Source organism: Tarenaya hassleriana, unplaced genomic scaffold (assembly GCF_000463585.1).
Source record: "Tarenaya hassleriana unplaced genomic scaffold, ASM46358v1 Cleome17, whole genome shotgun sequence".
Classification (NCBI taxonomy): domain Eukaryota; kingdom Viridiplantae; phylum Streptophyta; class Magnoliopsida; order Brassicales; family Cleomaceae; genus Tarenaya; species Tarenaya hassleriana.
This window is the reverse complement of record NW_010965122.1, coordinates 1567327-1579339: the sequence shown is the minus strand read 5'-3', so window position 1 is coordinate 1579339 and position 12013 is coordinate 1567327. Positions and strand designations below refer to the sequence as shown.

The 12013-nt window shown below is 38.4% G+C and overlaps 2 protein-coding genes across 5 annotated transcripts; both read left to right on the top strand.

The window, feature by feature from the left end:
• Positions 1-1211: 1211 nt before the first annotated feature.
• On the top strand, positions 1212-8968 carry LOC104809967 (probable UDP-N-acetylglucosamine--peptide N-acetylglucosaminyltransferase SPINDLY). 4 transcript variants are annotated; one of them, XM_010536104.2, is made up of 19 exons: positions 1212-1351; positions 1491-1564; positions 2053-2534; positions 2693-2854; positions 2970-3145; positions 3254-3329; positions 3847-3975; positions 4311-4430; positions 4507-4575; positions 4664-4745; positions 5606-5700; positions 5791-5855; positions 5952-6150; positions 6596-6790; positions 6897-6991; positions 7161-7296; positions 7407-7624; positions 7809-7936; positions 8171-8968. In XM_010536104.2, the coding sequence occupies exons 3-19, from the start codon at positions 2103-2105 to the stop codon at positions 8560-8562; spliced, it is 2769 nt and encodes a 922-aa protein (XP_010534406.1). In that variant the 5' UTR covers positions 1212-1351; positions 1491-1564; positions 2053-2102; the 3' UTR covers positions 8563-8968. The 4 variants fall into 4 exon arrangements, with proteins under 4 accessions (XP_010534406.1, XP_010534408.1, XP_010534407.1 ...); XM_010536106.2 differs by having other exon boundaries at positions 2046-2534; XM_010536105.2 differs by having other exon boundaries at positions 1212-1564; positions 2046-2534.
• Positions 8969-9274: 306 nt separating this feature from the next.
• On the top strand, positions 9275-10384 carry LOC104809966 (casparian strip membrane protein 2). The gene is made up of 3 exons (XM_010536102.1): positions 9275-9626; positions 9748-9871; positions 10001-10384. Exons 1-3 carry the CDS (start codon positions 9361-9363, stop codon positions 10199-10201), a joined length of 591 nt encoding a protein of 196 aa, XP_010534404.1. The 5' UTR covers positions 9275-9360; the 3' UTR covers positions 10202-10384.
• The last annotated feature ends 1629 nt before the right edge of the window (positions 10385-12013 follow it).

Genomic DNA, 12013 nt, shown 5'->3' with positions numbered 1-12013 from the left:
CGGGGATCTCGATTTCAGATCCTGACGTCGGGACTGCCTCGGCAATCAAAATCGGGAGGGAAAATGACGGGCTCCTCCATAGGAGAACCCTAGAGAGGAAAAAACCCTAAAAAATTATTGCTTTGGCGCAGCTATGACTCGAAACGCTTCCATTTCTCATTTCGGGAAGGCGATCTTAAGGGCCGCGCAAGATAACACGGAGATTCGATGAATGCGAAAGAAAATGAGACGAAATTTTGATGGGAAATCAGAGAACCCTAATTTCCAATCAAACCCCAAGAAGAAAAAAACCCTACAAACTCGCGAACAGGGACGAGAAACGGCGACGGTAAGCGACGATATATATATATGTGCAGCGAATTATTTATTTACTATTTTACCCTTCCCCGTGCTCTCTAATGGCCCATGGGCTTTTTCTACTAAGCCCAGTACACGAGGAACAGGTGCACCGGAATTTATATAGATGAACAGATACCATCAAATCTAATTTATAAATTTATTAGATAAAATCCTTAAGAGTTTGGAGTTTATATATTGATTTAATATTATGCAAAACCTCGATTATAGGTTAGACTTTTACTGACAATGAGCAGCCATACATCTTTATCTTTACTAACCGAATGTATTGGATCGAAATACAGACTAATTCTAATTTAAAAATAAATTATGTAATTAAAATTACATTATCGTTCCCAAATTTAAAAATAATGTCTGAATTTATCACCGTACATAGACAAGTATCGTGAATATTTGCATATCTGGCCATCATTATAGTCATATCAATCATCACCCACACATATTCTTTTATTATGATATTATTCCGACATTTTCTTACCATCGATTTTACTTGTATATTTTTGTCAACGATATTATTAATCTTTTTCTCACGTCTTTTACTTTGTTTTTTCATATCGTAATTATTTATTATTTGGAAAAAAAAAAGGCTGCTATGGGACCGGACATGTCATGTCAACAGCAACGGGCACAAGCCGCGAATGGCCGCCGACAGTATCCCAAATTTCGGACGCCACTTGTGAAACTGGTTGCAATGATAATGTACCAGAAAATTATTTTGGACCTAAGTGTGACATATTGGAAAACTTGGGGTCCAATTTGTCATTATGTAAAACTTATGGGGCGAGGATGCTAATCATGTCGCCTGACTTTCTTCTTTCTAATAAAATAATAAAAAAATCTTTTTTTTTTTTCAGAAAACAAACCCAGGAGCTCTCTCTCCGATCTCCGTGGTTCCTGCCGGCCTTGTACCTTCGCCACCGGAGACGCCGTCTTCGTTGCCACTGCGGTTTCACGGCGAGGCTGCGACTCCGCCGCCTGATCTTGGCTTGGAAAGGTAATCTGTAGTTGCTACTGATCACGCTCTTTCTTTATCTCGCTCTCTGACGAGCGAGGGTTAAGGCTTGTTTTCGGCGGAGATCAGTCCTCATCTGTGACTACTCTCCATTGTTATGAGTTGCTTCCTTTCTCTTTAGCCGCTGGTGTCTAAGTTAAGCAGCGGCTGGCTATGAGAACTACAGAAGCAAGTTTTCGTCGGCTAGATTCTGATGTAAGTTCTCTATTAAACCCTCATTGTAGCGGTGTTTATCTATTTATTTTAGTAACGGATTCGGGTGCGTTATTTTGGTCGTAGGTTTATTCATTTTGTTCTTAGGGTTTATCTTTGAAATGTTCATGTTTTCATGGGCATTTCTGTGCGTTGTTTTGGTTGTAGCTTTGTAGGTTTATTGATTTTGTTCTTAGGGTTTATCTTTGAAATGCTTATGTTTTCATGGGCATTTCTGTTTTTGTTCTTGCTCTGATTTTTATGTCTATGGTGCGTTCTTGTTTGGCTATGTGATTTTAGGTTTCGTGGAATTGTACATGACGAGGAGCTTTTGGTACAGGAAAATATCACTTTTGGGGTTTCTAACTGGTCTCCACATAGTTTCTTAGTCCTGTATTTGCATCCTGCTTTGTGCGCAGAATTTAATTTTATATCTGCATCTGGCATCTTTCAATTGCATAGGTGCACGTCTAATTTCCTGCAGTTTTCAGGTTTCTTTTGATTGTCTTCGGTGAAGGAAGATAAAAGTTTAAATACTGCAATGGGCGGGATGGGAGACGTTGCGGGGGGAGAGAGATTAACGGTTGTGGAAAATGGTTTCTCAAAAGAGCCTGAATCTTCTCCTAGTACAAGTACTCCTTCAACAGTTGCTGCTCCAGCACAGAAGGGTTTCCAAGGGAATGATGCAATTTCTTATGCCAACATTCTAAGGTCAAGGAACAAGTTTGTTGATGCTCTTGCTCTCTATGAGATCGTATTGGAGAAGGATAGCAGAAATGTTGAAGCACATATCGGAAAAGGGATATGCTTGCAGATGCAAAACAAAGGGAGGTTAGCTTTGGATAGTTTTTCAGAAGCTATTAGGTTGGACCCGCATAATGCTTGTGCACTCACACACACTGGTATACTTCATAAAGATGAAGGGCGCTTGGTAGAATCTGCCGAGGTTCGAAAATCACCTTTCCTGTCTCAGGTTGATGTACTTTGCACTAGTTGATGACTTATGTAGGTTTAGAAGGTTGGCCCTTGGCCTGACCTTATAACCTGTTAACTAAATGATATGAGAAGCCTCCTTGATGGTATCTTCTAAGTAAGCCAGTTTCTAATTTGCAATCATTTTACTGTGCATAGTCTTATCAGAAAGCATTAATGGCAGACCCTTCATACAAACCAGCGGCAGAGTCCTTAGCTGTTGTTTTGACTGACCTTGGGACTAGCCTAAAGCTGGCTGGAAATACTCAGGAGGGAATTCAAAAATATTATGAAGCTCTTAAGATTGATCCGCACTATGCTGTAATTGCCTGATCTTTTGCATTGTTTTGTCTTTTACCTTATTGCTTCTGTTTTGTTCTTCATGTTGTATTTTGAGTGTTCTGATTCAATATGCTGATTTTTTTTTTTCATGCAGCCTGCATATTACAACCTAGGTGTTGTGTATTCTGAAATGATGCAATATGACTCTGCCCTGAGTTGTTATGAGAAAGCCGCACTAGAGAGGCCTATGTATGCTGAAGCATATTGCAACATGGGGGTCATCTATAAGAATCGTGGTGACTTGGAGACAGCAATTGCTTGTTATGAGAGGTATCTCATCTGTTCTTTTATCATAATATTTTTTGGCAATGTCTTAATGCGGTTGATAGTTCTGTGAAAGAATGACACATGTTGTATTGCTTTCTTTTCTGCCATTAGATGTCTGGCTGTCTCTCCTAACTTTGAGATTGCAAAGAATAATATGGCTATAGCTCTAACGGATTTAGGGACAAAGGTAAAAACCCTTACTATCATCCTATTTTTGTATGCCGTTCTTCATGCTAGTTTTATCCTCTTTTGCATTGAGATTTAACTCTTGTGTGATATCCAATTCCTTTTGAGTTCTTTTATTAAGTTATTTACTTTTGAGATACAAATTGTGTGCCTTAATGTTTTTGTAAATGTTGACTTATTTACCACCAGAAGCTATTCCGAAATTTTATTGAGGCCTTATGTAAAGTGTTGCCTTACATTTTGGGAGTAGCCAATATGTTTATTGGTGCTTCGTGGTATATGTTTTATTCCAGAAATTCTTCATATAATTTTGTTTTCTTTGGTGACTTTTTGCTATCTATGCCTTTGACCTAGATGTGCCATTGACAGTGAAATACGCTTTCTTCCTTCAATAACAAAGATTTTCCATGCAGAAGTTCATTTTGTGATGAAAAAAATTATTTCATTCTTTATTCACCGACCACTGGTTGTTCAGCTATGTATATCTAATCAGCCTTAACTGAGAAAACATTTTCCAGATTAAACTTGAAGGCGACGTGAACCAGGGAGTGGCATATTACAAGAAGGCTTTGTATTATAATTGGCACTATGCTGATGCTATGTACAATCTTGGGGTGGCTTATGGTGAAATGCTGAAGTTTGATATGGTACATGATTTGTGGCATTTTACTATTTTTTTTATTTGTAAATGTGTGCTTGTTTTCAATGTGAGCCCCAAAGGGTACCTGCTTATAATCATCGAGAACTTGTTATGTTTTGTTACCTGTCGTTTTCTCCTTTCACTATATCACTTTCCATATTCTCGTACTATCAATACGAAACACCATATGGAGATTTATGTTGCCATTATTAAGCTGTGAAACTTAAGGCTGAGAAAGCAAATGTGTCTTATTTCTATTGACCTTGGATTTTCTTATGTTATTTTGTATTTTGACAAAGCCATTTAGCTGCCTGTGATCACGGTTGCTTTCTTTATGTGCAGGCAATTGTCTTCTATGAGCTTGCTTTCCACTTCAATCCACACTGTGCTGAGGCTTGCAACAATCTGGGTGTGATTTACAAAGATCGTGACAACCTTGATAAAGCTGTGGAGTGTTACCAGGTAAATTTTCTGATCTGCAGCAGTTTCCCTTATTTCTTTGTCACTTGTGTCTTCTGAATGTTCTGAATCTGTGTAGATGGCTTTGTCAATCAAACCGAACTTCGCACAATCATTGAATAACCTTGGCGTTGTTTACACAGTCCAGGTTCGTTACAGATTATATCTCTGTGTCTGCTTAATTGGCTCTTCTTAGAAACAATTGGATGACAATTCTCTTGATTCGATTTCGACAGGGAAAAATGGATGCTGCTGCCAGCATGATTGAGAAGGCTATCCTTGCAAATCCAACTTATGCAGAAGCATATAATAACCTAGGTCCGCATTTCTTTCTGTTTGTTCCAATGCTTGTTCATTTCACTGTCTATTTCTAGAAATTCTATTCGGGTGCACATATTACCGCCAACTCCTGACAATTCGTATGAACTTCCAGAAAAGCAGTTCAAATTTGTATTTAATGACAGGATGCCTTTAGTTATGCTTCATGGTATTTAGATAATCTTTTCATGCAACAGGAAACCTTGTTTTTTGTGATTACTATGTTAGAACTGTAATAGAATACTATGACTCTTATTTTCGTTTAACTGTGTCCTTATCCATAGGCTATTTGGTATTTTTCATGTGTTCCAGTGAGAACACCCCTTTTATAGTATTCTATTACAGTTCTAACATTCTCTCTTTAACAACAACATGTGTCCAAAATGTGTGTGGCCGAGATGAAAATGCTGCGATGGATGTGCTGACATACACGAATAGACCGAATTCGAAATGAGAGTATTAGGGACAAACTAGAGTCATAACCATAGAAGAGAAATTACGCGAGGGACGTTTAAGGTGGTTTGGACACGTAAAACGTAGACCGCTAGATGCTCCAGTTAGAAAATTAGAGATTATAAGGATGAAAGTGAAGAAACGATGAAGGGATAGGCCTAGACTTACTTGGGAACGAGTCATTAGAAATGACTTGGATATGTTGCAAATATCAGAGAATATGACGCAAAACCGAAATGAATGGAAAAGAAGAATTCATGCGGCCGACCCCAAATAAACTTGGGATTAAGGCGATGTTGTTGTTGTTGTTGTATCCAACATCTTCTTTTGACATAGTTGACAAATATTGTATTTATTTTCATTGTTCTTCTGTTGTAACTAGACTTCATTGTATGATTCAAATGTAGGTGTTCTTTACAGAGATGCTGGAAATATACCTATGGCAATTGATGCCTACGAACAGTGCCTTAGGATAGATCCAGATTCTCGCAATGCTGGCCAGGTAGGTCTTGGATATCGTTTTTCTTGGTCCTCTCTCTTTCTTCATCAAACTTAAGTGTTCCATGCGTTGAACCTTTTGTTTATTATACAGAATCGATTACTTGCCATGAACTACATTAATGAAGGACATGATGACAAACTATTTGAGGCTCACAGGTCTGTGCATATATTGATATTTTCCAGATTTTATTGACTTGGGTTTACTGATTGGTGCTTTAATGTGACTCGATCAAAACTCTTATGAAAATTCAGAGACTGGGGTAGACGATTCATGAAGTTATATCCACAGTACACGTCATGGGACAATTCAAAAGATCCGGAGCGACCTCTCGTCATTGGATATATTTCCCCCGATTTCTTCACACATTCTGTATCTTATTTCATTGGAGCGCCTCTTGCACATCATGATTGTACAAATTACAAAGTGGTGGTTTATTCAGCCGTTGTTAAGGTATGGGTCCTCCCTCAAAAACTTATGATCAATTTCTATTTGCTTTGTCTCCTGTGACCCAATATTTATTTCGTCTCCTGCCACTCAATATCTAGTCTTTCTATTAAAATGTAGGCCAGGGGAAGACCTGATAGGTGGATTAAAATTATCTTGGAAAGCATTACAAAATTTTTTGTAGTTTTAACGGCTCTTCCATCCTTCGCTATGTCTGGAATTTCCTTTCAAATTTTCAATTGATGTTATTAGGATCACTGCAGCGTGTTTTGGTTTTCAAATCGAACCGAACGACTATGTTGCTGACTTGCTATCTATATAGTATATATACAGTAAAGATCTCTTTTCCTCGCATATTTGATTCCCAAATTCTTCCCTCTCATGGTGCTTGTGTTTGCCATTCTGTATGTTTGGGACAAGGGTGTCTATGTTACTGCTCATTGTGTTGCAGGCAGATGCAAAAACATATAGGTTCAAGGAAAAAGTCTTGAAGAAGGGTGGAATGTGGAAGGATGTATATGGGATAGATGAGAAAAAAATTGCAAGCATGGTAAGAGAAGACAAGATTGATATTTTGGTAGAACTAACTGGTCATACAGCCAACAACAAGTTGGGAGCCATGGCCTGCAGGCCAGCACCTGTTCAGGTACACTTGTGATAATATAAATTATATTATCTCATATTCTTTTGGATTTGCAGTTGACATTCCAGTTGTCGTCAAGTGGGCTAATTTGTCAGGTTATATATGTCAGGTTACATGGATCGGGTATCCAAATACTACAGGTTTACCCTCTGTTGACTATAGAATTACGGATTCCTTGGCCGATCCACCAGATACCGAACAAAAGTAAGTTGTAGCTCTAGTTTCAGTCGTTCTGTGAGGAGGAATCGTTTTAGAAGAATTCTGGGGTTTCTGAGTAATTTAAAATTCAAGTAGATCATAACAACAGGATATTTGGCCAAATGTAAATGGTCCAAATCGTTCTTTGTTTTCATTATTTTTTTTTTGTTTGCAGGCATGTTGAGGAGCTGATTAGGCTTCCGGAGTGCTTTCTGTGTTATACACCTTCAGCAGAGGCTGGTCCTGTTTGTCCAACTCCTGCACTTTCCAATGGCTTTGTTACATTTGGTAGTTTTAACAATCTTGCAAAGGTAGTTATTTGTCTTTGGATGATACCAAAGCTCTCCATTAAGTGTTTTTAAGTGTTTGATTGAATTTCTTTATTATCATCTTTTTAATTGTTCATCTTTCCTGTAATCAGATCACACCCAAGGTGTTGCAAGTTTGGGCAAGAATACTATGTGCAGTTCCTGATTCTCGTTTAGTGGTCAAATGCAAGCCATTCTGCTGTGATAGTATCAGACAGAGGTTTCTCACGACACTGGAGCAGTTGGGATTAGAATCAATGCGGGTTGATCTTTTGCCACTAATTCTTTTCAACCACGACCATTTGCAAGCTTATTCGTTAATGGATATCAGGTAAGGTTCAACATATACACTCTTCGATTTCTGATCCATTCTCTGCTAATAGTTGAGCTGATTTTCCCGGACTTTTCTCATATTCTGGTTTACCTCAGTTGGATTTTCATGATATTATCATGTAAATTGTATAATCTAGCATATCCTTTATCTACTAATTCTTACAAATGATTTGTTTATGCAGTTTGGACACCTTTCCTTATGCTGGAACTACCACTACATGTGAATCTCTCTACATGGGAGTTCCATGCATTACAATGGCTGGGTTCGTACATGCTCACAATGTAGGTGTCAGTCTTCTTACTAAAGTTGGTAAGCACGTTTCCGTTCTGACCTTTGCTATTAAACATGCTCACAATGTAGGTGTCAGTCTTCTTACTAAAGTTGGTAAGCACGTTTCCGTTCTGACCTTTGCTATTAACTGGCATGTTATATTAAAAGGTCCCTATGAAGTTCTCCAGAAGCCACTTATGCATCATAATATGCTCCTTTGTCGGTTATCTAGTCATAATATCGTTTTAGCTTATGTATCATTTCTTGATTCAGGACTAGGGCATCTGGTTGCAAAAAACGAAGATGAATATGTTCAGTCAGCCATTCAACTGGCATCCGATGTTAAAGCCCTTGCCAAGTTGAGGATGAGGCTCCGAGATCTAATGGCTAAATCCCCTGTTTGTGACGGCCCTAACTTCACGGTTGCTCTTGAATCCGCATACCGGGAGATGTGGCGTAGGTACTGCAAAGGTGACGTTCCATCCTTGAGGCAAATGGAAATGCTACAACGGGAGGTCTCGGAAGGTTCCTCCTTGAGAGACACCACTGCATCAAGATCCAATGTTCCTGGAGAAGACAACACAAAAGCCAACGGCTATGTTCCACTACCCTCATCTACCTCAACCCAAAACTCACCGCTTGCAAAGAGAATGGGATCCAGTTGAACAGAGAGAGAGAGAGAGAGATCTGCAGAAATCCGGCTGCTGCATAACATCGGGGTGAGACACGTAGAAGTATTTCACTGAAAAGGGTTTTCATTTTCCGGGGAACAGAATGCAACAGTAACAAGGCCTTAGCTGATTCTATGGGACTCATATGTCGAATGTGGGAAGGATCTCCTATCTTTTGCTCCCTCAAAAGATTCATAGGAAATTAGGGTTTGATTACAAAGAACAGCAAGGAGACCCTTTTGTCTATGTTCTTTTTTCTCTAGTGTTTTAGCGGTTTGTGTCTCCTTTTGTCCTTAGATGAGATATTTATTATTCTTGGGAGGTTCACAGTGTCATTCTAGTTGTTGTGCATTAGCAGTCTTGAAAAAAAACTATTTTAAAGCAGGCATTCAAAGTGTTTGATTATGATGGTAACAATATTAATATAACTCAAAAGCTTTTGACCAACTAATTTTATTATTATTTGTTACATGGAAGGAACAAACACACCACATTAATTATTTAATCACGAGATATGAGCATATAACCAAAGATTTCATGCCACAAGTGTTCTAGTTGAAACTTGTTTTGAGAGTTGTGGAGAAGGTAAAGGGCATCAACCATTATTCCTCTCTCACTTAACACACTAAAAGCCTTTGCTTCACCCCTTTCTCATATGCGCACACACTATATAAGATCATATTATCATTTTTAACTCACATTCAAACCCATCTCAAAGAATCCTTCAAAACCCTTCTCTTAAATTCTTGATTCCACAAAGAAAGCAAGGAACTTTACACAAAATCAGCCCAAATGATGAAGAGCGAAACGACCACCATTGATGTACCAGAGTCGAGCTCGGTGGCTAAAGGGAAAGCTCCTCTCATTGGGGAAGTGAGAGAACATCCATCAGGAGGGTACAAAAGAGGACTCTCCATCTTTGACTTCCTTATTCGCGTAGCCGCCATTGTTGCAGCTCTTGCTGCCGCCGCCACTATGGGTACTAGCGATGAGACCCTCCCATTCTTCACCCAGTTCTTCCAGTTTCAAGCCAGCTACGACGATCTTCCTACTTTTCAGTACTGACATATCGAAACTCTAGCTTTATATGGATCCGTTTCTTCCTTGGTCTTATCTTCTTTTTTGTTTTTTGTTTAGAAAAGTCTCATTCTTTTTCCTTTGTTTTCTGTCATGCTGCAGGTTCTTTGTGATTGCCATGGCAATAGTTGCAGGGTACCTTGTCCTGTCTCTTCCATTCTCCGTAGTTACAATCGTTCGCCCACTCGCAACCGCTCCAAGACTCCTCTTGCTCGTTTTGGACACTGTAATGACAGAACCTTTTAACTCATCAAAACACAACATATACTCACAAATACACAACTAGATCATTCATGTAAGAGATGTATGTATGGTCAACAATGGAGCACTAAATCCCCTCTGAATCTTTTGGCAGGCGGTTCTAACGCTGAACACGGCGGCGGCCTCTGCAGCTGCAGCACACAGCTGGAAGCCGAACACGAACTGGCTTGCGATATGTCAGCAGTTTGGAGATTTCTGTCAGAAAACAAGCGGAGCCGTCGTCTCTTCCTTCATCGCCGTCGTCTTTTTCACTCTTCTCGTCGTCATATCAGGCGTCGCCCTCAAACGCCACTAGTTTCCACTACTTGTATCTGTGTGTGTGTATTACGTACAGGCTCTTATATATAAGACCATGAACCATGGCTTTTGTATGTTCTCTTCCTGTTTTTTTTTTTATATTACATAGTTTATGGTTCAAAAAAAAACTCAAGAAGAGCCTGTATCTGTGAAACATATTAGATACGATCCTTTGTGTTAACGATTGGAAAGAGCAAATATAAGTTGGCAAAATAGCAAAAGTACCCTTACTTTGCTACAAAGACTTCACGAAGTACCCTTCAAAACCTAAGTTTAATAAAAAAATAAAATATACAAAAGACATAATTACCCCTTTTAAAAAGTAACGTGATAGAACACAAATCAATATTAAAATATTTTCTCACTCTCTTCCACTCAATTAGTCATTTTGAACTATTCTCTCTTTCTCAGAATTTCTTAACTCTCCATCTCTTTAACTCTTCATTTTCTCAACTCTTCTCTCTTTCTCAACTCTTCATTTTTCTAACTCTCATTTCATTTCTACACAAAAAAAAAACAAACGAAATAGTTTTTCCATTGAACACTTCTCCATCGATGACTTCATATCTCCTTCACGATTCGGTTAAGACAGAACAAGTAACAAGAATAGAAGGTAAGTTTATTAATAAATGAGATTGGTTCGATGCATGAACTTTCTTTTTTTTTTTGTTTGAATTTTATGAATCTAAAGTGAATCGCATGGTATTTGATGAAAATAAGATATTTGCGGAGCAAAACTGTCAAAAAATATGCAAAAACGCATCTCTAATCCCAAATAGATTTTCGGAGCGAAAATAGAACATATTGTCAATGAAACAAAGGTACGTCACACTGGTCACACCATTCAAAATTTAATATTGGTCATACAAGTCACACTGGTCACACCGTTCAAAATTTATTCTGGTCACACTGGTCACACCGTTCAAAATTTATTCTGGTCACACTGGTCACACTAGTCACACTGGTCACACTGGTCACATTGGTCACACTGGTCATACTGGTCACACCGTTCAAAATTTATTTTGGTCACACTGGTCACACTAGTCACACTGGTCACACCGTTCAAAATTTATTATGGTCACACTGGTCATACTGGTCACACCGTTCAAAATTTATTCTGGTCACACAGGTCATAGTGGTCATATAGATTACACTGGTCACACTGGTCACACAGATCACACCGTTCAAATTTTAAATTCTGGTCATATTGGTCACATTGATCACACGTGTCACACTGATCACATAGGTCACATAACTTAATATTAAACTCTAGTCACACGGTCACACTGGTCATACTGGTCACACTGTAATTCTGGTCACATTGGTCACACTAGACACACCGAAATTTTTTAAAATTCCCAGCAAAAAATTTAATTTTTTTGTAATGGAGGAAATTTTTAATTTTTTATAGGAAACCAAAAACTACTCTTTTTTCTCTCTCCATTAAATTTTCTGCAGTATCGTGTCAGGTTTTTTATTTATGGATCCCACATGGGTGGGTATTATGGGGTAAACACAATTATAAGGGTAGTATTTGAAGGTGTTTTTTTCTATCTTTTTTCAGGGTACGCACTCAAGTCAATGTAGCAAAGTATGGACATTTTTTAAGTTTGCCCGTATAAGTTGTGGGTCTATTTTACGTATTGATAATTAGTTAATTACTGTCTGAAATTCACTTTAATTCTTGTACGATGTGAGTTCTTCTCCTGTTTCAACAGAATCTTTCGTGTACGGAACTGCTTCACATGCATCGTTCTAATGCGAGCAAAACAAAAGAAGAAACCGATCTTGGTTTTAGTAATAAACACAT

Excerpts from the sequence above, each read along its gene's own strand:
- LOC104809967 (XM_010536104.2), top strand. The coding sequence starts at position 2,103 with ATGGGCGGGATGGGAGACGTTGCGGGGGGAGAGAGATTAACGGTTGTG. Across the intron at positions 3,330-3,846 it reads TAACGGATTTAGGGACAAAG|ATTAAACTTGAAGGCGACGT; the intron begins GTAAAAACCCTT and ends AACATTTTCCAG. Across the intron at positions 3,976-4,310 it reads AAATGCTGAAGTTTGATATG|GCAATTGTCTTCTATGAGCT; the intron begins GTACATGATTTG and ends CTTTATGTGCAG.
- LOC104809966 (XM_010536102.1), top strand. The coding sequence starts at position 9,361 with ATGATGAAGAGCGAAACGACCACCATTGATGTACCAGAGTCGAGCTCG. Across the intron at positions 9,627-9,747 it reads GACGATCTTCCTACTTTTCA|GTTCTTTGTGATTGCCATGG; the intron begins GTACTGACATAT and ends GTCATGCTGCAG. Across the intron at positions 9,872-10,000 it reads TCTTGCTCGTTTTGGACACT|GCGGTTCTAACGCTGAACAC; the intron begins GTAATGACAGAA and ends ATCTTTTGGCAG.